Below are 27,876 nucleotides of genomic sequence, written 5' to 3' on the forward strand. Positions count from 1 at the left end.
TAGAGAGTTCCCAAAGAAAAATGGTTCACAAAGAAAATAAGCAGGCAGCAAATTTCTGAGGATAGAGTTGGAGCCAGGTACAGTTCTCCTGATGTTTGCTACTGGGATCTTTCCACTCTGCCAATCCCATCACTTTCTTTTTCCCTTTGGCCAACTTTCTTCCCTCCCTCCCTTCAACCCTTCTCCTTCTCTCACTTTAAAACACAAATGTGGTAAGAACACATAGCCTGAGATCTACCCACTTGGCAGGTTTTTAAATGCGTAACACGGGATTGTTAACTGCAGGCGCAGTGCTGTACAGAGGGGTCTAGAGTTTCCTCTTCTTGCATAAATGAGCCTTCACACCGTCGCTCCTTCACTGCGTCATTAGGGTGTGTGAGCAACTGGCGGCACAGAGGCGGGGGAGGCACTAGAGTGTTAAAAGGAGTGATGAGGGCTTCTTTAAACAGGTCTTTGGCATCTTTAAAAAAAATTCTTAAAATAAACCACCTCTGGACAGAGGGGGTCCTTTCCATCTGTTCCATGCTAACTGAAACCAATAGATCATCCTTCCATCCTAGACCAAAGGGGTCAGGAACCTCTACAGAGAGGCAGAGGGAGGTGCTGGGTGGGCTGGAGATCTGGCAATCTCAAGGGACACCCATTACATTTCAAATGTGGTTCCAAATGGAAGATGCACCTAAATGGAGAAGTTGGGGGAGGAGGGGGAGGAGAGAGGGGAGGTTGCCAAAATGCAGTGTGTGCTTTGTCGCAGAAGTGCTCTCTCTGCATCCAAGCATAAAAATAAATAAAAGCAAGCGCTGAGTGGAGGAGCCACGGCTGTAAACCCATGGACAGCTTAGTGAGCAGCATAAAAATGTTTTACATGCCAGGAGGAACCAAGTCCACAGACAAGTATGGGCTGGCTCTTTCTCCTTAGCCTGAACGAGAAGATGGGGTTAAAGCCCCGGGGCTGGGCCAGGGGGCTGTTTGGCTCAGTGGAGGTCTTGCCAACTTTCCGTCATAATATGCCAGAAATACCCTCCCTACGTGTTAAGGGATCAGTGAGGGGCTAAGAACGGAGACAGGCAGGGAGTCAAACGGCTGGAACGTCCTTCAGGTCTGCCCGTGTGCTCACTAGGACCTCTGCCGGTCACTGACCCCTGAGTCTCCTACACTGGTCACTGAGTACCTGCTGGCTTCTGGGCATGGCACACAGGGATGGGGAGTGATGAAGACAGACAAGACAGTCTCCACTTCCATGAAACAGAAGTGGGTCAAGCACACACATGACCAGATGCCCTAGTTGGGTTTTGAGGGATGTGGAGGAGTCCATCAGGTAATGACAAGAAGACTTAAGGAGTAGAAAGTCATTTCATCTGTCTAGATCAAGAAGTGTCCATGAGGGGAGGTATGGGGAAAGGAAGTCAAAGGGAAGCTAAAGAGTTTGGGCTTCATTCTAGAAGCCACCACAGCAGTGGCACATCCGCTCCCTTCTCTCTGTCCCTGAAGCACTTCAGCAGCACCCCATTCCTGTTCTCTTCCTCCCCATTATTGCACAACACCAAGGGGTTATGTGCAAAAAGAAAAAAAAGATGACCCGTATGTGTGCTTTGCCAACGAGTAATATGTCCCTTAGTACTGGGGCTTATGCCTTCTTCCTCTCTGCTCAGTGAAGGGTTGGCTGAGTTGGATACTGGCAGAGGACAAGGCCTGACAGGTCCTTTCAGGGTTTTCCCACTGTGACTGACTTAATCAGCCGATAAACCAAGAGTGAGCTCAGACTCGATGCCCAGCAGAATGGGAGGCTCCAGAGAGGGCCGAGTCTCTGCCCTCAAGAGGCTTATGATCATAAATTATAAAAACAGTCTTCTCCAACTGCTCGATGCCTGGGAATTTATAAACACTTCCACAGACATTACCTCATTTCATCTTTTCAGGGAAGGTGGGGAGATCACACTAAGACAGATGCAATGAACTGTGGTGACAGAACAGGCCAAAAGTAAGTGTTAAATTGTGCCTTGATGAACTGCAAGAGGCCTGGCCATTCAGAGAAGAGGGAGGGCTGGAGGTAAGCTGGAGGACTCAGGAAAAGCTTGTGAGAGGAAGCAGGCAGTCAACTGGGGCCTCAAGGGCAGAGAACTGAGTTTGCACACTGCAACTAAGGGTCCACATGTCACAATTAAAAAAAAAATCCTGCAAGCTGCCACTAAACCCGGCAGACAGATAAATAAATGTGCTCATGCTTAGTCACTCAGTCATGGCCAACTCTTTGTAACCCCACAGAGCCCGTCATGGGGCAAGAACACTGGAGTGGATAGCCACTTCTCTTCTCCAGGGGAGCTTCCCGACCCAGGGATCAAACCTGGGTCCCTTGCATTGCAGGTGGATTCTTTACCATTTGAGCCACCAGAGAAGCCCCTAAATAAATAAAGAAATATTTTTTAAAAAACTGAACAAGTCAGTGCTATGTGCCAGGTCTTATGGTAAGCACTTTACATCATTTTCTCACCTAATTTTAACAATGCAGCTAGAAAGTAGGTGCTATCAATATCTCACTGTTATGGATGGGGAATTGGAATCTCTGAAAGGCCATGGGGATTGTAGGCGGTAAAGGAACAAGGCTTGAAACCCAGATCCTGAGCTCTTAGCCACCTACTGTGCCTCCTGCAGCATTTGAGTTGGTGCTTCCTGAAGGGCCAGCTGGAGGATGGACAGTAACTGGTTTGGCCAATCTCCAGACAAAACATGACAAATCACCCTGTTCTTGCTGTTTAGAGATCAATGATGACACCATGATATCATTCATACAGTCAATTAATTAATGAATTCAACATATATCTTTTGGGTCCCACATGTTAGGGTCTGTGCTAGCTACTAGGCACTTGGCAGTGGACAGTGGACAAGACAAATATCTTTGCTCTTGGCCTTCTAAAGTGGAGAGCCAGACAGTGAACAAGTGAAAACAAAACGATTGAGGTGATGTCTGACAGTGATAAGTGTTTTGAAGAAGAAATAAGTATGACTCACAGCAGGGGTACTGCTGTGTGTGGTCTGGGAAGGCCTCCTTCAGGACATGACATTCTTTGCTTGGGCAAAACCCTGAGCTGTGAGAAGGAACTGACCATGGTAAGATATGGAGGAGAAATGTCCTAAGCTGGGAAAAGCAAGTGCATAGACCCTGAGGTGGAGAAGAGCTTGGCATAGAATACGTGAGTAAGAGAGAGCCTGGCAGAGTTGACACGGGAGAGGTAGTCAGAGGACAGCTCATATGCGGTCTCATGGGTCATGGGAAAGATTGTAATTTGATCTGTGTTGGGCTGGCTGTTTGAGATGACTGTAAGCAGGACAATGGGGTATATTCTATGGGATAAGTATGTTCCATGATCATCCTGTTTCCTATATGAAGGATGACCTTTTGCAGGGGAATAGAGAATACAGGTGGAGAAGGAAATGGCAACCCACTCCAGTGTTCTTGCCTGGAGAATCCCAGGGACGGGGGATCCTGTGGGGTTGCACAGAGTCGGACACAACTGAAGTGACTTAGCAACAGCAGCAGCAGAGGATACAGGGCTATTGCATAGGACTCACTGTGTCCAGGTGAGCAATGCTGGTGCCTTGAACATATGGAGTAGGAATGGGGATGGAGAGAAATGCTCAGACTTAGGGTTGGGTGGGAGAGCTGAGCAGACCTGCAGATGGCTTGCATGTAAGTATGGGAGAGAACAGCCCTTCCTAGTAGCTAGGGTTCCCACGGAGAGAGGAAGGGCAGGGACCAATTACCTTTCCTTTGTCAAAGTAGCCTATGATGATATCGTAGAGTGTCTCCTTCAGCTGCCGGTGGGTCTGCGGGTGCTGCTGGCCTGTCTGCATGACCTGCGATGCGCACTGCTCATCTGACCACTGCAGAGAGAGGACACACACAGTTACTGGGGCCGGAGTCTCCCCTACTGCTGAGGAGTGGGAGGAAGCCCTGCAGACACCCCTGCCTGTGTCCTCGCTGCCCTGAGTGTCAGTCAGAGAGATGATGGTGGCCTGCAGTTTCCACAGGAAGCACCTCTCCATTTCTGCAGGGTCACACTTATTGACTCTCTGGACTCTCTGTTGGCTCCTCTGTACAGACTGTAGGCTTTTTCTCTGAATCCCTGCAAGACATGGCCCCAGCTCTTCAAAACCCAAAGGAAATCCCTGAGACTTTGTCCTGCTCCAGCGGCACTTTCAAGAGAAGAAAAACAGCTCACAGGGCATGCTAATGATTTATAGTTGATGCTTGGATGTTATATAAGACAGCTTGAATGTTATGTAAAACTGGAAGATACATCTCAGGGGGCTGTTGTTGCTGCTAAATGCGAAGGTCACTTGAAACCTCATGTGACCAGACAGAACAGTGCAGAAAAGTAGCCTGCCAGGTTAAAAGTTTGGGGACCCAGGGCAAACCAAACTTTATTCGGCTAATTTTCTTTTCAGCTTGCCGTGAGGGCTCCGTGGGGATCTCAGCGCGAACCCCCTTCGCTGGGAGGGCGGTACCTTGAGGAGCCAGGTGTGCAGGAGCAGTGTATAGGCGGCCTCCGTGTAGTTGTCACAGTCCAGGTGAAGGTCGCGCAGTTTGTACAGGTACCTGTTTGGGAAACATGTTAAATCACCAGATGCAGTAACAAGAATGCAGGTGGTAGGCCCAGGCCAGAGACAGCAACTGGATACCTCTGGGGTTCACAAGGGAGTCCTCCATTTCCTGCCAGTCAGTCCCCTTGCATGAGTGACAGTGAAAGCACCTAGAAGCTGCAGGACATTTAGGGTATGACAGGAACCATGCTAAGTATTTTAAATGCCTCAGATCACTTAAGCTGCCTGACCATCCTGTAAAATGGGTCCATTGAGAATTTTCATTTACAGATAAGGAAGCTCCGGCCTGGAGAAGTTAGGTATCATTCCAGCCAGTATTCAACTTCATACTGAAGACTCTGGCCAATGCAATATGACAAGTAAGGGAAATCAAAGAAGGAGAAGTAAATGGCTTGTCGGAGGTCATGTGCTAATGAATGAAGAACCGGAATATGATCCCTGTTTAACCGCCTTCAGAGACTATACTTTAATCATTGTACAACTCCAAGGGCATGGACGAGTCATAGCGCTGGAAAGGGGAACTTCCACCCTCTCTTCAATACTCTCCAGGTGTAAAGGAAGTGAAATTTCTGATAGGTAAAGAAAGGGGTTAGAGATTAGACATTCAGGTGGAGACATGGAGCTGTCAGCAGAATCTACAATTCAACGGTAACGACATTCCCATCTCCTACCCTTCTGCAATGTGATGATCTAGTTCTGAACCCTAGGATGACGAGGGTTGAAAGATGTTAAGAATAGGACAGGATCAGAGGAAGGGAGCTTCAAACAGTTATTCGATACATAATGTGTATTAAGTGAATCAACTTCTCTGTGCCTTAGTTTGTTCACGTGTAAAATGGTGGTGCTCACAGAACCTACCTATAGAGTTTCTGGGCCTACGAAGGGCCAAGCAGACCCTGTAGGAAAGGCTCTGTGAGTGACAGCCAGCACTGCTGCTAATAAATGCCAGTACCCACTGAAAGTGATTAGCCTGTAGCCAGCAGTGAGCAGTGACAGCTATTATCTGTTATCATTGTGCATCGGGTTTTTCTACAAAACATTCTTTCCTGCCACTGTTGGAAACAGAATCCAGAGCCAAAAAGCCATTGCTTTGGTGACTTGCATGTCATCAGGAGTACTTTTTAAGCCCAACTCTTAATAATTTGGTGAAGGGAAGCTGCTGTGATGCAATGCCCTGATCCTTCCTCTGAGAGGAAAGGAACTGTCTGTAATGGTGCCAAAATTCTGCCTTGGCTATCTAACTACAGGGAACAAAGGGCTTCTCAAGCATCTGCGCTCAAATCAGGTCTCAATGCTCAGGGTTAGATTTCCTGTTAAAAGAAAATTTTCTGCACAGAATGTCACCCAAAGAGGAGCTAGAGTTTAATGCCCTTGGCTACATAAAACATGGCCAGTGGGCCAAACGGAGGCTGCCTGAACTCAGGGTGGGGACTGCCAAAGATTCTGAAGGGGAGAAAGGTCAACTAGTGGTTTCTGATACTAATGAGCTAGTGACCTTTTGCTCATTTATTTGTTCCATCAGCAAAGTTGAACTGAGCACACAGGCTGTGCCAGCCATGAGAGATAAATGGTGGCAAAAGCAGACCCCATTCATTCTCAGAGGTTAGCATTTATAATTTAGGAAAAGAGACAGGCATCAACTAAATAACCAAAGAGGTAATTGCAAAAATATAGTTGTGACCAATGTTGGAAGGAGAGGTCTATGGTTACTATGAGAGCAGGTGTCATCCAGGTGGCGCTTCTGGAAAGTTTTCCTGAGTATGACACCTGGGTTGGGATCTGAAGATAAGAGGACATATTGGGGGGGGGCATTCCAGAGAGACTGTACATCCATCCATTCCACTAATGGGTGCTTTATATATAATATCAATTCATCCTCTCAACAACTTTTCTTTAGATAAGAAAACTGAGACAGACATTAAAGTAGACGGAGACAGAAATAGGTGGAAGCAGGTTTTGACACCAGCTGTTCCTGCCTTTACAATCACTCTTCCCCACTTAACTTTCTGCTGATCAACAAGCTATCATGAGATTGCACGTAGCCTGCACGTAAGGAATGTGGAGCTGCGGTCAACTTTTAGAAAGCCCTGGGTACATAGTCACATCCTATTCTGTCTCCACCTGCTTGTCCTTGGTCTCCGATCCCTGATGACTGGGTCCAAAAAACCTGAAGAAATTGGTCCGAGGGAGAGCTTCTCTGCTGCTTTCAGCTCCTCAACTGACCAAGACACTCCCTGTCCTTTGTCAACTCAAGGGTTCAGTGAGCAACCACAGAGCACAATGGAAGACACCCTGATGTTGGCGGGGGACTCAAATGCAGACAGATGGTGGCGGGCAGCTTGAGTGAGGTGGAGGGGATGCAGTCCGGCAGGGAATGGAGGCCCTGGGGTGCTAAGTCCCGTCTGAAGCGCTGTCCCCTAGCCTCGGTGGTGGGCGTCAGGATGAGTGGACCCAGTGTTGCGACACCTTTCAAGTTTTTCAGAGAGGGAAAGTTCGACTTTTATATAACATCTCTAGATTTTTAAAATTTGGCAACCAATTGAAATTGTTTTTAAATACTATGCCTGCCAAACAGGACAGATTTTCAGACTATATCTTATTTACAACGTCTGATTTAGGCAAATGTGGTTTTCCTAGATTACTATAGGATTCACATCTATAAACCTTATGGAAATCTGGGATTCTCCATCTGTGTTTCTAAAATGGGAAGAAATGAAAAGAGGTTGGGGAGGGAACCAAGGGCCAGGCACTTTACCTGTAGCATCTCATTTAATCCTCAGAGCAGAATGGAAAAATTCTACATGGGGTAACCCTAGCCCAAAGACACCGAGTGATTTTTCCAAGGTGACAGGATAACAAGTAAAGCCCCAGGTCTCTGGACCCAAAGCACTGTGCTTCTACAGTGAGTCATGTCTAGTGATGTTATAAATACTATTCAAGCTCCAGACAATCTATGGAATTATCTTTTTTCCAAATGATAGTTTCTATTTCTGGAATGATGCTAAAGTACCTAAAAATATTTGCAATAATAGCAGAGTGAGTTTGGATATGGAGTCCAGTCTTCAACTGAATGTGTCAGAAACCTTGAAAGGGCCTTGGTCGTTGCTCTGACAGTCAGTTCCACTTTGTAGGCCTTTGTCTCACAAGGAGATGCATAAAGGTATACATCTAAGAATTTTTGTGATATTTATGATAAAAAAAATTGGAAACAACCTAAGTGTTCAACAACATAGGACTAGCTATATAAATTATGGTATATTCTGGAATGAGAATTTTATAGTTTCATTAAAAATTACGCTGAAATACATCTGTTGACATAGAATTCTTGTCAAGCAAAGAATAAATTATGAGCAATATGATCCCATTTTTTCAAAAAATAGTCATGCATAGAACTTGAACTATATATAAATATTAAACAGTCTGGGAATATGTATAGATTATGGTTATTTAAAAAGAGTTGTTTTGCCTATCCATATTTTATGAGGATTTTGGGGGTAATAACTATGCATTATTTTTTTATGAGCAAAGTAATTAAAAAAAAACTTTGAAGGAAAAAAATGAGATTCTAAGAAACACTGACAAGTGAGTTCTTTGCTTCAGGTGAATGTTCCCCCCAAATCCTTCATGTGATTTTTCAAATAAGTGTCTTTTAAATGCCTACAAAGAAGCTGCCATCATACATCTTGGTAATTTTTTCCCTTTGAAGTTGGGCTGGCCAGTGATCTAAGTATTTGCCCTCCAAACCCTAGACTAGGGCTTCACATGCCAGCCTTGTAACAAATACAAGTGCAATTCACCAGCACAATTCACAGCAAAACAGCACGGCAGGTAAGAGAGCTCCAGGTGGATTTGGGAGGCTGACCGTAGGAGCATGGAAGAGTTGAATCTAAGAAGATGGACAGGAATCAGAACACAGAGGGTCCGAGTGTCAACAAGATGTGCCTAAATTCTGCTGAAGAGAGTAGGGAGCCATCGATGGATATCTAGCAGAAGAGTGACACAGCAGGTTTGGGTTTCAGAAAACAAAAATCTTACCTTATATACATCTCTTCCCGATTATTATCTTTGTAGAAATTCTAGATAAGGGAGGAAAAACAGTGATGAGTGTTTTTCTTTGCAGAAGAGCAGGGGTGGAGGGCATTGTAATGAAGATGAGAGGAAACTGCTATCTACTATCTGGGCGAGACGGGAGCAAGAAATTTACTTTCCTGAATGCACCAAACTGCTTATTCTGACTTGAAAGTCACTTCCCTGATCCTTAGACTGTAAAGGGACAGAAGTATCCCAGCCGTCACATCAGGAGGTGCAATCCAGCTACTTGCTGCATTGAGAGATAGGCTTTCGAGGAGACTGAGGAAGTTTACTTTGACAAGTCTACTATGAAAGGCAGCTCAGCTTGATCTTTAAAAGCTCAGATCCTGCACTGAGGAGAACTTGAGTTGGAATCAGAGTAATAGCAGTAGCCAAAGTAATAGTAGTAGTAATCACAATAGATCCCAGTGATGATAACAGATCATAACTTTTGACTGCAGAACTATCAAGAGTTATGCTGAGACTCCGCAGTCAAAAACATTTAAACTTGGCAGTACCTATTCCATCTCAAGGCTCACATGGACCAGTGGTTATTCTGGAATCACGTGCATTTGAAAACAAGTCCTTACAGATTGTGCGTCAGGAGGTTACTATCTCACACTTGAGCAACACTTGGAGGAAATCCAGGTTTAATTCAATGCACCCATGTGCACCTAAGACTCTCAGAGGGTGAGATGGTGTGTTCCAGGTCACAGGCAGTGGTTGGCAGAGTCCCACTAGACCTCCAGACATGCCCACCCCATCCTGTTCTTCTTCCTGATATTGTGTTTAAGCCACACTCCAAAATCAACAAGATCTGCTTAAATTCTATGCTGGGTTTAAACTGCTTACAGACCTACCTTTCCCAACTTTCTCCCAGGTCAGATTCTGTCAGTTGAAGGCCAGTTTCTTCAACCAACTTCTACCTCTCCAATGACAAGAAACTGCTAAACTCCTAGAAAACCCCTCCTTTGTTCCCTTTAGGTAAAGCGGGCCGTGTGGTGTTACTAGCAATGAATTCCTTTCTGCTGTAATCAGGAATTTTAACTCCCCTTAGCATTTCAGAAAATCAATGGCAATATCTAGGGTGTTTAAAGAGTCCACTTAGGGTAAACGGATGACACACAACAGAATTCTGGGCTCACAATTTATATTTCTGGAGCATTGAAAATGTCGCGGGGATTGATGTACTAGATGCCATGTGGCCCTTTGGCCAACCTTACGCATTTTAACCCCCTTAGGGTGGGCTGGCCTGGTGGGTATGAAGCACTGTTGCTGCTCTAGCTGTCTCATAGCCACATCACAGGACATCTGAAGCGGAGCCTGGGAGCTGGCCATGGCAGGTCATGTGGTACAGGGGTGAAGAGTCTGGGTTTGGAGTTGGCTGCTCTGGTTAGCCTGTCCCATAGTACTCTTCTATAAATCCTAGTTATGGGTAGGACTTCATTCCATAAGATAAGGAAACTAACACACAGTGAGCAGTTAACCATGGGTCAGAACTGCACTCATGCCTGGAAAATTCCAGAGACAGAGAAGCCTGGCAGGTTACAGTCCATGGGGTTGCAAAGAGTCCGACACAACCGAGCGACTGAGCACACCCCCACAGGACTGCATAACCTATGAACTAGGTACTGTTACTTTTACCAGGTAACAGATAAGCAAACTGGACCTTCAGAAAATTTCCTTGGGTATTCTATTACTTATCCAAAAGAGGGTGAGGATAGGCCGTGTGACTCCAAAACTCATACTTTTAACCTCTTTACACTGCCACTTTCTTTCTCTGTGGTGCGTTAAGTGCCAAAGGAGATACTGCCATCCCTTGGTATCTTCAGGGTCACGGTGCCCGGAACACCACAGATACCAGAATACAAGGATGCTCAAGCCTCTTACATAAAATGGTACATTAATAGTATTTGCATATAACCTACACACATCCATATACTTTAAATCATCTCTAGATTACTTGTATTTACTAAACAATGTAAATGTTACATAAACAGTTGTAAATCCAATGTAAATGCTATGCAAACATGGCTGCTGCTGTTGTCATCCAGTAAATTTAAGTTTACTTTTTGGAACTTGGTGGATTCCCCCCCCCGCCCCAGTGCTTTCTGTCTGTGGTTGTTTCAATCAGTGCATACCAAACCCCTGTCCATGGGGTTGCAAAAAGCCAGGGAGAGCTGACTATGCTCATTCCCATTTCATGCATATGATAAACTGAGGCGCAGGAACATGACAATGATTGACTTCAAGTCACAGAGCTGGCAGATGTCAAGAGAGGGATTCACTCTCCTGTTTTTCTGATTTCTAAAGCCTTGAGTGAGGCTTCCCCATCCAGAGAAACAGCAGCACCCAAAGTCAGAGCAGCCCCCATGACTGCTCTGATTGGACAAGGGGACAGCCCACATACTAGCAGGTTCACAGTGCAGCTCATGCGGTTGTCCTTGCTCTCATCCGTCATGACGCCCCGGTAATCCAGCAGCTTCTCCAGAAGGCCTTTGACCAGGTTCACAAAGTTCTCCACCGACTTGGAGATGGTCGGGTGTTCCGCAGCACACTCCATCAGGCTGCCGCACAGACAGGAAGGTAGTGAACTCAAGGGCACAGGAGAAGGCATGCTAGGGGTGGGGCTGCGGGGGTGGGGCGGGGCTGGGGGCGGGGCTGCGGGGCGGGGCTGGGGGCGGGGCGGGGCTGCGGGGCGGGGCTGCGGGGCGGGGCGGGGGTAGGGTGGGTGGAGTAAAAACCAAACAAATGTGTGAATCCAAGTCCCCTTGGTTCACTGGGTCCTTTTGTTCCTTTATTCAGTCCTTATTTATACCCTGATTTGGGGCTTCCCATCTAGTCAAAGCTATGGTTTTTCCAGTAGTCATGTATGGACGTGAGAGTTGGACTATAAAGAAAGCTGAGAGCCGAAGAACTGATGCTTCTGAACTGTGGTGTTGGAGAAGACTCTTGAGAGTCCCCTGAATTGCAAGGAGATCAAACCAGTCAATCCTAAAGGAAATCAGTCCTAAATATTCACTGGAAGGACTAATGCTGAAGCTGCGACTCCAATACTTTGGCCACCTGATGCGAAGAACTGATTCATTTGAAAAGACCCTGATGCTGGGAAAGATTGAAGGCGGGAGGAGAAGGGGATGACAGAGGATGAGATGCTGGATGGCATCACCCACTCGATGTACACGAATTTGAGTAAACTCCGGGAGTTGGTGATGAATAGGGAGGCCTGGCGTGCTGCAGTCCAAGGGGTCGCAGAGTCGGACACAACTGAGCGACTGAACTGAACTTGGGGCTTCCCAGGTGGCGCTAGTGGTAAAGAACCTGCCTTTACAGGTTCAGCCATAACACACATGGTTGGATCCCTGGGTTGGGAAGATCCCCTGGAGGAGGGCATGGCAACCCACTTGGGTATTCTTGCCTGGAGAGTCCCCTGGACAGAGAAGCCTGGCAGGCTATGGTCCATTGGGTCGCAAAGAGGCGGACACAACTGAAGCGACCTCACAGGCACATTGACCATATAGTGTAGAAAGTATTTAAAAGTTTCCCCCATCGACAAAATGAGAAAAAATAAAAATAAAATTCTAGTGTGGGGAAGTAATTACTTTTATAGACCCATATTGGGAGTGAATCAGTACAACTTTCTGGGGTAGCAATTTTCACAGTATCTGTAAAAATTGTAAAAATACATCTCTTTAGATACAATAATTCTATTTGGGGGATCTATTTCACAGAATAGATTCTATACAGAATATACCCTTACCTACTTAATCCCATAAGTAGGTAAGGGTATATTTATAATACTTAGAAATTGTGTCTGATAGTAAAATAGTTGGAACCATTCTAAATGTCCAATTAAAGTATATTCACAAAATATGATTCAATGACGCCATTAAAAAGTATCAGAGATGAATGTTTTGACACAAAAATCTCTATAAAATATATAGTTGAGAAAACCAAATCTCAGAACAATATTTGTTTTTTTATTTAATCATCTTACAAAGAACCTACCATGTCCTAGGCATTATTCTAAACAGCTTACAAATTTTAACTCATTTAATCTACCATCACAATCTTATGAAATATTTGATGATGGGGAAATTAAAGCAAAAAGAGGTCAACTAACTTGTTCAGGGTCGCATAGTTGGTAAATATTAATAACAATAGTCTGGCTCCAGCATCTGCCCTCACGCACCAAATGCTTCATGTGAGTGGAAGTGTGTGTCTACCTTATGTGTCTTTGTGTGTTTATAAATGTGACCATCAGGAAGGATAAACACCAAACTCTAAATGCACACTGCTTCAGACAAAGTGTCTAGGTGGGGGGATAGAAGAGGATAATGTTCACTTTTCAATTTAAATGTTCATATGTTATTTGAACAAGTTACAACATTTGTTGTCATATCAATATTCTAAATCTTAAAAACAAAAACTAAAATGGTGACATTCCTTAAGTAACTATTAGTGCTAGGCAATAGGCTAGAGTGGGGGTGAGGAGAAAGATATATATATATATACACACAGAATTATGCCTGCTCTTCAGCAGCCCACAGGCTAGGTAAAGAGAGACAGATGGATTATAATTTTGCTTAATGATTACTTCTTAATCACTTATTCTGCACTGTGCACACGTGCTCAGTTGCTAAGTTCTGTCCAACTCTGCAACTCCATGACTGCAGCCTGCCAGGCTCCTTTGTGCACAGGATTTTCCAGGCAAGGATTCTAGAGTGGGTTGTCATTTCCTTCTCCAGGGATCTTCCCACCCCAGGGACTGAGCCCATGTCTACTTCATCTCCTGCATTAGCACATGAATGCTTAACCACTGAGCCAGACACTGTCTAATCACTTTTTCTTAAGAAATAATAACGGTCATTCTGATAAGTAAAAATGATTCCTCTTATTTTGAAGATGAGGTAATCAAGGTTCAGAGAGGTTAAATGTCCTTCCCAGTATCACTCTGCTAGTAAGCGGTGACCTTGGGAATCAAGCGAATCACTTCAGTGGTTCTCGCAGAGAAACGCTGGTGTGTTCCCAGACATCTTGAGTAGACAAACACTTCTTAGGCTACATCTGTTTCTGCCCAATCTGCTCGTAGCAGTGTAGGTCCCAAGAGTTCCTAGGAGGGGGAAAGTAAGGAAGGCAAGGACTCTGGAGGGTCATTTTGCCCAGAAGCCAAACCAGACTGCAAGGAGATGACATCTCAAACTGTGGCTGCAATCAGACAAATCCATCTTCGCTGTAGGAAAAGCACCTGTTCCCTGCTCTCAAGGAGAGACGCAAACTGCTCTGTGATTTAGCCCTGTCTGGCTCGGTCACAGCTCTGCCTCACTCCTTCTGGGATGGTCACTTCAAGCCTTGTTTTCAATCTTAATGACAATGCATTCAAATTTTGTCCCCGTGTTTGGGGTGTGATTTCTCACAGCCCCCCTGGTAGAAGACATCTGAGGCTGTGAGCCCGGCCAGATCAGTGGCTCTCTGTCCTGGCTCATGGTAGAGTCATAAGGGGAACTTCTACAAAACTCAAGGTCCACCCTAGGTTGATGTCTTTGTATCTCTGGAGATGGGAGTCAGCCAGTAAGCAGTATTTTATTTCTTTTCTCTAGGTGATTCTAATATGCAGCCAATATTAAGAGCCATTGGTTTTCTCTGCTGTTTTGCAGACTTAAATATACACGGGGATCACCTGGGCACTGTGTTCATGATTCTGACTCATCAGATTTGGGTTAGGACCTGAGATTCTGCATTTTAACAAGCTCGCAGCTGATACAATACTGTTGGTTCTTTGAGAAGCAAGGGTTTAGAAAAAACAAAGTCTTGGGTTTCTGACTCTATTTTTCAGCCACAAGGTAAGAAGACTGCTCATATGGTCTAGGGTTGGTGAGATGGATGGGCAGATTGGTTTGAAATCACTCATCCATCCACCATTCATCATCATCCATCTAGCCATCTGTGTGTTCAACATGAATTCTTCTGGGAACTAGGGATTCGGAGATTTCAGAAATAGCAATTCACTGACCTCCAGGAGTTCACGGTCTAGCAGTGAAAGCAGATACAGAAATAAAAACTAACCATAATTCATGATACTATCATTTATTGAGTACGTGTGTTCCAGATGTTGTGCTAAGCTGGCTTTATTGATTATCTTGTTCAATGCTCACATAATCTCCTTGAAGCAGGCATCGTTATTACCCTCAATCTGTAGGCTAGGTTTGAGGGCCCCGTGAGGCTGGGTTCTAATCTAGATCCTGCCGAGGTCACACACTTTCCTTTGAGTCCAACAGGGGCGTGTCAGTGACAAGGGAGAAGAGCTGCGAGGCCCTCAGAGCGATGTGACCCCTCACTTGGTGAGAGGAGGGGTGGCAGCGCACTGTGCTCCTGCCTCCGCGGGAAGGGAGGGGGCTCACACTCCCCCCAGAAGGGTTTGCATTCAGTACGGAAGGTCTTCAGAGGGAGGAGCCCAGGCCCACAGCCTCTGTCAGTGCTGGCCTGGACTCTCACTTATTCCTTTAAAGACTATGTATGCTGTGTCTTGTTATTCCATTTAATGTGGGACTCTCACTTTAAGACAGATGTGGACAATGGGAGTGGGTTCCAAAGGCAGCTCTAAGGATGTGGAGGGGCAAGATACTGTGTAAGGTTGCGCGCTGCACAAGAGCATAGGAATTTGGCACCACTGCATACCCTAACACTGGTGCCTTGATTCAGGGTTTTAACTGCTACCAGAGGGGAAGCCATGTTCTATTCACAAAAGTTACCAGGTTGTGTGCCCACCTAACTGTGTCTGCTCAGAGTGGGTACTATGTATTAATGGAGGCCCTGAATGATGGGAGGAGCTGGAAGAGGAAAGGATACATAGGCTCATGGCTTCAACTCATGACATCAGTATTCACCTGATTGGGCTTCCCAGGTGACTCAGTTGTAAAGAAACTGCCTGTCAATGCAGGAGACACAGGTTCGATCCCTGGGTCAGGAAGATCCCCTTGGAGGAGGAAACAGCAACCCACTCCAGTATTCTTGCCTGGAAAATTCCATGAACAGAGGCGCCTGGGTGGCTACAGTCGATGGGGTCACGAAGAGTCGGATACGATTGACTGACTGAACATACACATGCATCCACTAGATTAATGATAATAATAGCTACTATTTCCAGACAACCTACAAGGTATCACAAACTGTAATAAGTACTTTTCATGACGTGTCTTGTTCATTCTCAATAAAACCTCTAAGAGTTGGATGGTATTTTTATCCCTGATTTTCAGCTAAGGAAACTGAGGCTCAGAAAGTCAAAAAGAAGGAGCAGGGAGTTGTCCCTAGATGTTCTGATGGGGTCCTGATAATGTGGGTTGGGCTTGATTAGCTTTGAAAAATCATTCACACCTCATTTCAGGAGAAAAATAATGAACTGTTTTTAATTTCCTTGACCTCCAAGGACTCCTTTAATAAATAATCACTCAGGAAGGATTTGAAAATCCTGCTGATCATCTAAAGACTGACTGCAGGGCCCCATCCACTTATATGAGTGGAAATTGCCAGTATCATCCCTGGTTTCACTTCTGGTCAATATTTAGATTTTCCTTTCTTGAGTTTTACGAAAAATATTAACACAGACAAAATGTCACCTCCTCCCTGGACAATCAGTCTCAATACCAGCGAGGAACAGAGGAAGGGTCTCTCCTCCAGCTGACTGGCCTTTGCTTTCCAGGTTGTTTAATGAGGGCCGTGCATGGTGACAGGAGGGGGCACGGCCAGCGGGGGTGGTGCTGCCTGGGACTCAACTCTGTCCACTGGGCTCTGCCTGCTGGGCTGGGGAGGGAGGGTCATGGCGAGGGTCAGAATAAGACCTTCCGTGTGCTTTTGCTGTTAAAGCAAAAATTTCCTAAGAGGATTGGGGAAAGAATTCAGGATTGACTATGTATCAGAGAATCAAACAAATCAGGGAATCTACAAATAGGAGGGAACTTGGGATGTGTGAGCCATATTCCTACACCTTAGGAGAAGCCCTCACTTCTCATGGTGTCAGAGAGAGATGCTGGGAGTTAGGAAGTGGATCAAACAGCAATTATTCAGCTTCTACCTGCTGTGTCCATTCTTCAATATAACCACAGGAGGCTTATTATCCCCATTCTACAGATGGGGAACACTGAAGCCAAAGCTGTTACATGATTGGTCCGAAAGTGTGCGGCTGCTGAGTGGTGGAACCAAGATGAAAATCTTCCAACAGCATGCAAATGGTCAATGTACACATGAAAAGATTCTCAACATCATAAGCCATGTAGGAAATGCTAACCGGAATGACAATGAGATACCATTTCATATCTGCTGGTGAAGTGAAAGTCGCTCAGTCATGTCTGACTCTGAGACCCCATGGACTATACAGTCCATGGAATTCTCCAGGCCAGAATACTAGAGTGGGTAGCCTTTCCCATTTCCAGGGGATCTTCCCGACCCAGGGATCAAACCCAGGTCTCCCGCATCACAGGCAGATTCTTTACCAGCTGAGCCACAAAGGAAGCCCTCATATCTGCTAGGATGTCTATAATTGTAAGAAACATATTAACAGAGGGATGTGGAGAAATTGGAATCCTTGTACATTGCTGGTAGGAATGTAACTGGTATAGTTACTTTGGAGAACAGTTTTATGGTTTCTCAAAAGGGTAAATATAGAACTGCCATATGACCCAGAAATTCCACTCCTGGTTATACGCCCAAGCGCACTGTGAACGTGTGTCCACAATACCATTGTTTGTAACAGCCTAAAGTAGAGACAGTCTAAATAATCATAAGCTAAAAATAAATAAATAAATAAATAATCATAAGCTGATGAATGGATAAACAACATAGGGTGTATCCAATCAGAAGAAATGAACTAGTGACACACACTACAGCATGGATGAACGCGGAGAGCATGCTGTGAGAGAGAAGCCAGTCACAAAGAACTGTACCGGATAATTCCATTGATATGAAATGCCCAGGATAAACACATGCAAACACATCCAAAGAAGGGGGGGGAGGGGATGATGGCGAAGGGCTGTGGGCTTTCTCTCGGGAGGTGACAAAAAAGTTCTAAAAGTGACTGTGGTAATGGTTGCACAGCTCTATGAATACACTAAAAGCCACATTGGCCATTTGTATGTTGTTGGAGGATTTTCATCTTGGTTCCACTACTCATCACTTCAGGTGAACTGTCTGTTATATGAATTATGTCTCAATAAGTTGTTAAAACAGTGTCTGGAGCCCAAGTTCAGTGCTCCTAGGTGATGTCCACTGCCCACTGCCTCACTAGGCCTGTGTGCTGGGTTTAGCAGAGCTGGGTTCAGTCCCAGCTTGTCCACTTGACTAGCTTGACCTAGTCTCCTCAGACAAGACACTTCCCTGAACTTTAGGGGCATTGCTGTGAAATGAGATCAAACAGAGAAAACTCAACTAAAGGAGACAATACAGAGATCACTTAATGTGTTTCCACAGATCGCATGTGCTCAATATCTGTTGACTATGGTCAATATCTGTCAAAGATTAAAAAAGAAAAAAAGGAAAAGACAGCAAGAATTATTCCACAGATAAGAGATAACAAAAGTGAACATCTTGGTGGATTATTTCCCTCTCTGCTACACAGCAAAGTTTCTTTTATCACTTGTTCCATCAATATTAAAGAAATAGCCACTGCAGAAAGATGTGAGATTTCTTCCAAAAATGGAGTTTCTCCAATACCCAGGAGCCTCTGGATTGGTCTCCAGGGAAGGATAGAGTCCCTGGGGTCCTGGGCCCTTGGACCTCAGGCCCGCCCTCCTGGTTCCTCCCACTCTGGGTCCTAAACTCACATTGACTCCAGCAGCTGCATATACTGCTCGTCCCCTCGGCCACCTTCCACTTCATGGTCCAGCTTGAGGATGATTTCGTTTTCAAACTGAAGAAGTAAGAGATGAAAGTCAACAATCACAATGTTAGCAGGCTGAATGTCGAAATTACTCCATTCATGTCAGTGTATGGCAAAACCAATACAATAATGTAATTAGCCTCCAATTAAAATAAATAAATATATAAAAAAAGACTTTAACCAGAGCATCAGGGAGCTTTTATCATCTCCCGGGCTTCCCAGGCGGTGCTAGTGATAAAGAACATGCCCGGTGACACAGGAGATGTAAGAGACTTGGGCTCAGTCCCTGGGTCTGGAAGATCCCATGGAGAAGGGAATGGCAACGCACTCCATTATTCTTGCCTGGAGAATCCCATGGACAGAGAAGACTGATGGGCTACAGTCTATAGGGTTGTGAACAGTCGGACATGACTTAGCAATTGAACAGCAGCAGCAACTCCCAGGTTTAGTGCTGGAAACTGGGAATGTGATATGAAACAGGACGCTACACTTGCCTTTTAGGAGTTCCTTGGGAGTGGAGAAGACCAATAGATGGTAAGTGCTGGGGCAGAGAGAGAGGCATATGAAAGAGAGACAGACAAACAGAGGAAAGTCCTCAGGGAAGGCACACAGCCCATGCCATTTGACTTTGTTCTCAGGTTTATGTCGAAATTTTTCAGGAGAAAGGAAAGAGAGAAGACATTCCAAGCAGAGAGTATGGGCAAAGGCTCTGAGGTATGGAACAGAGCACTGATCTTCAGGAGACAGTGTGTTGGCATGATCAGCCATTATTTCTGCATGCCGAACATTCCTTTTTTCATACTTGGATAATCATATCCACCTTAATTTCAGTTTGTGGGGCTCAGGTGGGCTGAACACATCTCCCTAGCTCCGGGTGTGGGTGCATGACATAGGCCAAGGACCTGATCAGTGTCTTTCATTATCCAGACCCTACAGTTAAGAAGGGCCCAGATCAAGCCAGCGAGACTCAAATCTGAGGTTTTGCTGGCACTCTTAGCAAAAAGAAGTCTTTCTGCTTAACTTGAAGATTGCAAGCCAGAGGTTTCTGGGGAGGAAGACAATGAAGGAATCTGCCTAAGAATGATACCAATGTAGTGGAAAGCAGAGAGGAAGGGATGGGAAGAGATTGAAACCTGATGATATTTTTGAGCTCCTGAATCAAGTCACACCTGAAGCTATAATATTTATGTGAACTGATGCCTCAGAGAGTCAAGACTGGTGACAACTATAACAGAGATCAGACTAGCTAAGAGAGGGCTTCCCAGGTGGCTCAGGGGTAAAGAACCTGCCTGCCAATGCAAGAGGCACAAGAGATGCAGGTTAAGATCCCCTGGAGAAGGAAACGGCAACCCACTCCAATATTCTTGTCTGGGAAATCTCATGGATAGAGGAGCCTCGTGAGCTACAGTCCATAGGGTCACAAAGAGTTGGGCACGACTGAGCACGCATAGTTAAGTGACCTGAAAGCACCTAGACACCAATTCTTGCAGCATGGAAGCCAATGTGTATTTTGTCTCCCATGTTCAGTGTCAAGAAGCATTTCACTCAGTTGAGTTCAGGGCTTATATGACATTTTGAAGGGCCATTCAGTGTCTCTTACATGGCTAAAATGCAAAAATGGTTTGCAAACTGTTTTAATATCATGGCTTGATGAGTCCACCCAAATCATGCGATCCACTCATCACTCATTTTACTGCTAGATAAGAACTGGCACTTTGAGAAGGGAAGGAGGCTCTTGGTGAAGGTCGCTAACATTCAGGGAGCCCTTAGGCATTCCTGGGTCCTAACTCAGCCTCTTTACCTTTAGTCCTCACAACAGCCCCATGATGTCTGGAAGTCAAGGGTCACCTTTAAATGCTATCATGCATTGAAAGCAGTCAGCCCCACCCTCAGTAAGTGTCAGTTATTAGTACAGATGAAATAGAGGCTCTGAAAGCTTAGGTGGCTTGTTTAAAGTCTCAGATGGATGGCAGAAATCTTCAGGCAAGTTCTCTCCAGTGCACAAAGGATCAAGCCCAGTTTAGTTGGCTGGAATCCTTCAGGTGATGGAAGGCCAGAATCAGATTCGCTTTCTCCTTGGTTCCCGTATCACCTGTGGGGATGTTGTTCCCTCTCTTTTGTGTGCTAAGGGGCAATGCAAGGACCAGAAACTTGTGCTCATACAGTTTGTGTTGAGAAAGAATCTCCTATGTTTCCACAGTTGAGGAAGATTTATGGAAGGAGATACACAGGTCTGGAAAGATGGGTAGGACTGTGAGAAACATGAAAAGGAAGGGCATTCCAGATTGGGGAGGTGGGGATGGACCGAGCAAAGGTGTGGAGGTGGGACTATGGAGAAAAATGAGAACAGTTCAGCTGGAGCACAGTTCAAGAAAGGGTGGAGATAAGAACAGAGCCGTAGGTATGGGGCCAGCGTGGTGAGGGTCTGGGCTGCCAATCTATACATGAATCACAACCCTATGTGATGCATTTTGTTAAGCCTTTTGTATATGTCAAGTGTCACCCAAAGTCAGGCTAGCATGATTAGACATGTCTACTGTGTTGAGCCCAGGGTAGGAACAGAGACAGCCAAGGGACCACAAGAGTAGGTGCTGCTATTAGGTCAATAGGGTAAACAAGCACTGGCTTTGAATGTCTCCTCCATCTCCTTCACCATCTTGGGAAAATGAGTAGGTCTTTCTAATCCTCAGCTTCATATATCAGGGCTCAGCAAACCCTTTCTTAAAGGGCAGGTTAGTAAATATTTTAGTTAGGCTTTGTGGGTCCGTCTCTGTGTTCAACTTCCCCGTTGTGTACCAAAGCAGCCATAGCTGATATAAAAACAAATCAGCATGGGTACGGTCCAATAAAGCTTCACTTACAGAAACAAGTGCCAGGACAGATTTTGCCTGTGGGGTCATAGTTTGTCGATCCTGACTAATATAACAGGCATAACTGAGGTGCCTCCTGCATGGGGTAGTTAGGGAGACTGGGGACATTTTATTTACAAAGCACTAGGGGGTTGCACAGGCTCAAGTGTGCACTGGATTTTCTTATCATCTTATGATTACTGCTAATGTTATTGTTATTACTGCTGAATGTTACTGGAAAGCAGCTCTCAGGGAGAAACCAGCTTTGCTGAGCTGTTCAATGGTAACTGCTGGCATGCTTCCTCCTCGTGAGATGAACTTTCCTTCGGAGCCGAGAAGTGGATGGGGTAAATAAGCACTTGTCTCAGGGTCACAAAAGAGCCCAGAGGGAGGGAAATTACAGGGTGCCAGAAATGCGCAGAGCTGATGACACCAGCCACGCCTGAGCCCTCCGGGGCGGGTTGGAGAGGGGAGATTTCAGTCAAGTACATCCCAGGGCAGACTCTGGTCCTTTGGGCTGCTGGGACCAGAGGTGGGCTATGCTTGGGAGTGGCTTTGACCACAGGCTTTGGCATCAAACAGACTTGGTTTGGGGCTTCCCAGGTGGCAGAGTGGTTAAATATCCACCTGCCAGTGCAGGAGATACAGGAGACACGGGTTCAGTCCCTCGGTTGGGAAGACCCTCTGGAGTAGGAAATGGTAACCCACTCCACTATTCTTGCCTGGACAATTCTATGGACAGAGGAGCCTGATGGGCTACAGTCCTTGGAGTCACAAAGAGTTGGATATGACTGAACACACACACACGCAGAGACTTAGTTTGAGTTGCATCGACTGTTTTTCCTACCACATGACCTTGAGCAAGTTAATCAGCCTTTCTGAGGCTCAGTTTTCTCATCTTTTAAATGGAACTTTAAAGCAGCACCTATTTTATAGTGCTGAGGGGAGAAATCAATGGGAAACACATGTGGAAGGCCTGGCCTGGTGTTTAGCACATAGTAAGTGCTTGATATTTGTTAGCAATTGTCATCATGACATCGCTGACACTTTCCTCATTGTTAGCATCTTAATTTCATCTAACCTTTACAACAGTCAAGGGAGATGGGTATCTTCATCCCTGTTTTATAAATGAGGCAACTGAGGCAACGTGGGACCTTTGTCTGGGTTTCAAAGGATGATGTCCACCCAGGGGTCCCTTACACCCCCAAACATATACTACATTATGTCACTCTGACAGGTCTTACTCCCAACATTGCCACTGTGTAGAGCTTAGGGAGTAGCCCTGGCTGCTCCAAGTTATTTCCATTTCATCCACAACTAACAAGATTGCATCACACCACTGATGCCTCACCCCACTTTGCAAAATGCATATTTGCTAAGGAGCATCTGCAGGTTACTTTTGCAGAAGTTAGATGCTACAGGGACTTCCCTGGTGGTCCAGGGATTAAGAATCTACCAACCAACGCAGGAGATATGGGTTCAGTCCCTGGACCAGGAAGCTTCCACCTGCTGAGAGGCAACAGAGCTCACACACTGCAACTGCTGAGCCCCTGTGCCACAACTGCTGAAGTCCGTGTGCCCTAGAGCCCGTGCTCCACGCTGAGAAGCCCACTGCAGCGAGAAGTTCATGCACCACAACTGGAGCATAACACTCACCAAGCCGCAACCAGAGGGAGCCTGCGTGCAGTAAGACCCAGCACAGCCAAAAATGAATAAATGATTAAAAAATGTCAGATGGTGCAGATGCCTGACTTGAACCTTCAGTGCTGAGGAGAAAAGAAATGAGCTCTAGGAGCTCGACTCCCTCTGTGGCAGGGGGACCTCACATGGCCTCACGCTTGCATCATGCCTTCCTGGAACTGCTTCCTCTGTCTCTCCCAACTGCTTTGGAACCTCTCAGCTTTTTTCATCATCTTGTTTGCCTACATTTTTTTGATAGGAGCCCAGGCCCACCAAAGTGTGAAATTTAGGGAACAACAGCTCTTCTTCAAAGGTAAGGCCCTGACTGTGACATGGGAGGGGTCAGAGATGGTGACCAACTAGGGTGGCAGACAGATAACAAAGAGGAGAGTGGCATCCATATGCCAGCCTGGGGTCTTCTTTGCTGCTAGCTGTCCTGGGGTGGTCAGAAGCCCTCCTGGGAGGAGCTGGAAAGGACAGCGTCATGTGAAGGGGGAGGCTGATGGGAGTCAGTGCAGCTTCCTCCTTTTCTTTGAGCTGTCACGTCTCTTCCTGTTTCATTTCATACCCCATGAAGCTTGAGTCTGGCATTATGATACCATGATAATGGTATTATTATACACATTTTGTGGATGAAAAACTGAGGCTGAGAAAGTTTAAATAACTTGCTCAAATTTATTCAGCTTATAAGCAGCAATTCTGCCTGGCACCAAAGCACACTGTCCAGAAGACAGTAGGTGCTCAGTACATGTTTATGGAACTGATTTGTTCTTTTCTGCATGCTGTTCTAAGCCATTGGAATCACCAGTTTATCCCATGCCAAGACTCAGTCTCAATGGAATCTGCCAAACTGATATCTTTGTTCATTAATTCATTCAACAAACAATTATTGAGTTCCTGCAGTGTTCCAGGCACTGTTTTGTGCCTGTCAGTCATTTCCAGCTCTTTGTGACCCTATGGACTATAGCCTGCCAAGCTCCTCTATCCATGGAATTGTCAAGGCAAGAATACTGGAGTGAGTTGCCCAGCCCTTACCTAGGGGATCTTCCTAACCCAGGGATTGAACCCATTTCTCTTAGGTCTCCTTACCCACTCCAGGTGGGTTCTTTACCACCAGTGCCACCTGGCAAGCCTAGGGGAAGGCACTGTTTTAAGTGCTGCTGTCAAATGCTTTGTCTCTTCCTTCTCTGAGAGAGGGATTCTCTCCTCTGAGAGAGGAATTCCCCGCTTCCTGCTGAGAGCTCAGACACTCCTGATGATCAGTACATAATCCTGCTCTACAATCTGCCTCATAGGTAACCACTCTGCTCAGTCTCTGGATCACGGGACCTCCACTCCTTCCCATAGATGTCATCTAAAAAGACCACAGCCTCTCCCTCCACAAAGAATTTGCCAGCAAGACAACCAGTCTAACCATCCCCCGGGGTTACTCAGGCAGTAGTGAGCTACCCTCGTTATCCTACATGTTAAAAACATTCGCTGGAATGTTCCTCTCTCTACCAAGGCTCTTCGTCTGAAACGCTATGTGATGGGGGTCTAAGCGCCTCCATTCATACTGAGAACGCTGACATGGTTCCCATTACATTCATGTCAGGCACTTGACAGGTACTGAGAGCCCTGGGCCTAAGGGAACTGCTTTGACCCTCAGAGAGCTCACGGTCTTGAGATGGAGGCAGACCTGTGAGCACACTGCCATGCTCTGGGGCAGAGGTGTCAGGCCTGAGCCCTTCACAGGCAGGATGAAATGCATTTCACTTCAACTGCAGCAGGACTACTGCAGCTTCAGCATGGCCAACTCGAAGCCCCTCTTGCTGAAATGGCCCAATCCAGTGGGTGTGAATTCCAGTCCCAGGTGAGGACAGGGACCCCTGAGATGGTCTGCGGTGAAGTGATATACTCATGAGGGATAAAGGTTATCAGTCAAAAGCATCAGCTATTTCACTGTGGTTAGAGGAGAAGGCAGGGAAATTCGGTGATGAGGCTGCAGAAGAAACTGCTCAGATTGACTGCCCTGTGAGCCTCCTCCTCCCACCCGACCCCCTCAGAGTCTGCCCCCTTCCTGCCCCAGTCCTACCATGCGCCTCCTGCTGGATCACACCTCTGTCTCCTGCATCCAGATGCTCCTCTGCCCCCAGGAAGCAGGACAGGCTCTCTCCAAATGGGAGGCCATGGCTAAAAGGTGACTAGGATTCATCAGGTGGAGAAGCAGAGGAAGAGCCCCGCAAAGGCGTGACAGCAAGAGAACTGCGAGACACTGGGTGTCAGGCCAGAGGGCCTCGGTGAGGGAGAGTGAAGGTCCTGCTGAGTGCTCCTATGGGCGCTGCTGTTTCCCCTCACAAGGGAGCCCTGTCGCTCTCTGGGCACCTGCTTTTTCTCTCACCTTTTGGCATCGGGCACGGCCAAAATGCACCTGGGTTTCAAACCCTGGTTCTGGGGTGTTCTCTGGGTCTGGCCATCAGGGCAGCGTGGAGCTCGGGGGGCCTGGCTTCCTCACTCCCCTGGGGATACCGCCTATGTGTGCTTACTCTGAGCCAGGCAGGGACACCTGGATCTGCTCATCCCACACTGGGCTCTGGTCAAGCACACAGCTGGTGTTCACACGGGCAGCTGCCCCATTAGTCAGCCTGACTGTCCTGTCTCTTTTGATAAGGCAGCAATGAAGAGAAGCAATTGGGGAAAGCGTTTACAATGAACACAGGCGTGGAGTGAGGAGCCAGAGGCCGACCCCATTCATGGAGATGAGGCAGCTACGCGCCAAAGGGGTGCCTCAGAATGGCATCCACTAGGGCAGGACAATCACACTACAGGCAAGCCTCAGAAGCCCTGAGGCCACCGAACACGACTGCCAGGCTGTTAACCAGGGAGGACCTGGGTTGGCTTCTCCTTCAGACACTGTGCAGCATCAGAGCTAGGAGTGTCTCTTCTGAGCACATGCTCCAGGACATCTGAGCCCGCTGGTGCCCACCCCACTGGGGGGGGGGCCTGAGGGGGAGCAGAATGCCCTTCATCCCACCCAGGGTGCCCCTCCCATGCTCCCAAGCTTCGCAGGCTTTGCCTTAAACGGTGGCAGATTCCAAACAACCTTCAAACACCATCTGCAGCTGCGCCTTCCACCCTCCCCAACTCCCAGCCCAGCAGGCTGGCTGTGGTCTCTTCCTCCATCTGCACTCTTCACCTGATTTCTCTACAGGCTCCCTCCAGGCGGACGGCGGGTCACCAGCCTCGGGGGCCAGAGAACCTGCGAGTCCCTGAGTTGGAAGTGCACCCTCTTACACTGGGATCATCACAGCTAACTAGTCTCTTTCCTCTTAGAACTTTTCCAAAGTGATTGGCACATCTGATAGATGTTTCTTGCAGAAATGGATTTGAGAAATTCAACAGGTCTGTTTATTGGGGAACATCTCCGTGCCTTGGCTCCATACGTTATGTCCCCTGGAAATCTCCAAGAGGTGCTCAGAAATGCAGGGGCTTCATGAGGTATTTAACCTCCCGCCCCTCCTCCCGGAGCATCTGGTGGAACCAGTGCTCCATTTCATGAGAAGGCACTGCTTCAGAGGGCACCATCGTTCTCTCAGTCAGCCCACATTTACCATGAGGAGGCCAGCAGCTGAGCAGTGCAGTGGATGCAGCCTGGCTTGGGATCCTAGGGACCTGTGTGCTGCAACCTCCACTCTGCATCCTTCTTGTATGGCTAAGGGTATGTGACTTCACTTCTTTAGGCTTCAGGGTTTCCATCCTAATATTGGGATGGGAACTTTCCTGGTGGTCCAGTGGCTAAGACTCTGCATTTCCAACGCAGGGAGCCTGGGTTCGATCCCTGGTCAGGGAACTAGATCCCACATGCCACAACTGGAAGATCCCGTATGCTGCAACAGAGCCCGAAGATCCCGCATGCTGCAATGAAGGCTCGACACAGCCAAGTGAACAAATATACATGTGGGATGATGATGCTCCCTACCTCAAAGGGTTGTAATAAAAAGATGGCATGAGTTAATGTGTGGAAAGCACTCACAGGGATTGACACGGAGTCTACCCAGTTAATGGCAGTCATTGTCATCATCATCAGCATCCCTTTTTTGACATGAAGATAAGGAAGAAGCAGAAATGAGTGCAGTGAACGGCAGCGTCTCATAACGATATCAGACAGCGGGATGGCAGAGGAACAGAGGGCAAAGGTCTCTTAAAGGACGAGCTTTGGGGAGGGCTTTGCAGGATTCAGAGCCACACAGACGGTGCTGGCAGGCTGGACCACCATGAATGTGGCCGAGAAGCAGAGGAAGAGGAAACAGGAAGAGGATGCGCACCAGGGCGACACGATTCAGGTGAGCAGGAGGGAGGCCTGGAGAGCAGGTGAGGCGGTGGAGAGAGCCGGAGAAAATGGCTGGAACACTGGCCGAAGGCGGAGCAAGGAGGGCCTGGAGTGTGGCGACAGGGTGTGGGCTCATCGGGTGAGGGTTAGGGAACCAACGAGCAAAGGAAGAAGGAAGTCTGAAAGGATGTTAAGGAAGAGCAGTTTGGAAACTGCTGCCCTTCAGAAGGCACTTAGATACCTATTTTAAGGACGTTTTTTGGTGCAGGATGTGGTTAGAATGAGAGGCAGGAAAGCCAGGGGGAGGGGCAGTCCAACCGGAGCGGGGGGCACCAGGAGAGGAGGGTCGGGGACAGAAGGGCGAGGCCTGAGGGGCGTCGCTGCGGCAGACTTGGCGGGATGCAAAGACCAACCTCCCTAAGCTGGGCCGACTACGGAATGCAGCCAGGACCCTGCGCTGGAGACCAGTGCTTCCTACACCAGCGCAAGTGTCT

General features: G+C 46.9%; 1 protein-coding gene across 1 annotated transcript in view; it reads right to left on the reverse strand.

The window, feature by feature from the left end:
• Positions 1–27,876, reverse strand: part of DOCK2 (dedicator of cytokinesis 2) — a 473,020-nt gene that overhangs the window by 38,196 nt on the left and 406,948 nt on the right. Inside the window, exons 34-38 of the mRNA XM_055421792.2 lie at positions 18,489–18,574; positions 11,084–11,240; positions 8,638–8,678; positions 4,507–4,597; positions 3,763–3,882 (exon numbers count right to left, since the gene is read on the reverse strand). Coding sequence (XP_055277767.2) covers positions 3,763–3,882; positions 4,507–4,597; positions 8,638–8,678; positions 11,084–11,240; positions 18,489–18,574 — 495 coding nt within the window. The remainder of the gene's footprint in view (positions 1–3,762; positions 3,883–4,506; positions 4,598–8,637; positions 8,679–11,083; positions 11,241–18,488; positions 18,575–27,876) is intronic.

Source organism: Moschus berezovskii, chromosome 18, assembly GCF_049115385.1.
Source record: "Moschus berezovskii isolate FMDL1 chromosome 18, NW_MosBer_1.0, whole genome shotgun sequence".
Lineage (NCBI taxonomy): Eukaryota > Metazoa > Chordata > Mammalia > Artiodactyla > Moschidae > Moschus > Moschus berezovskii.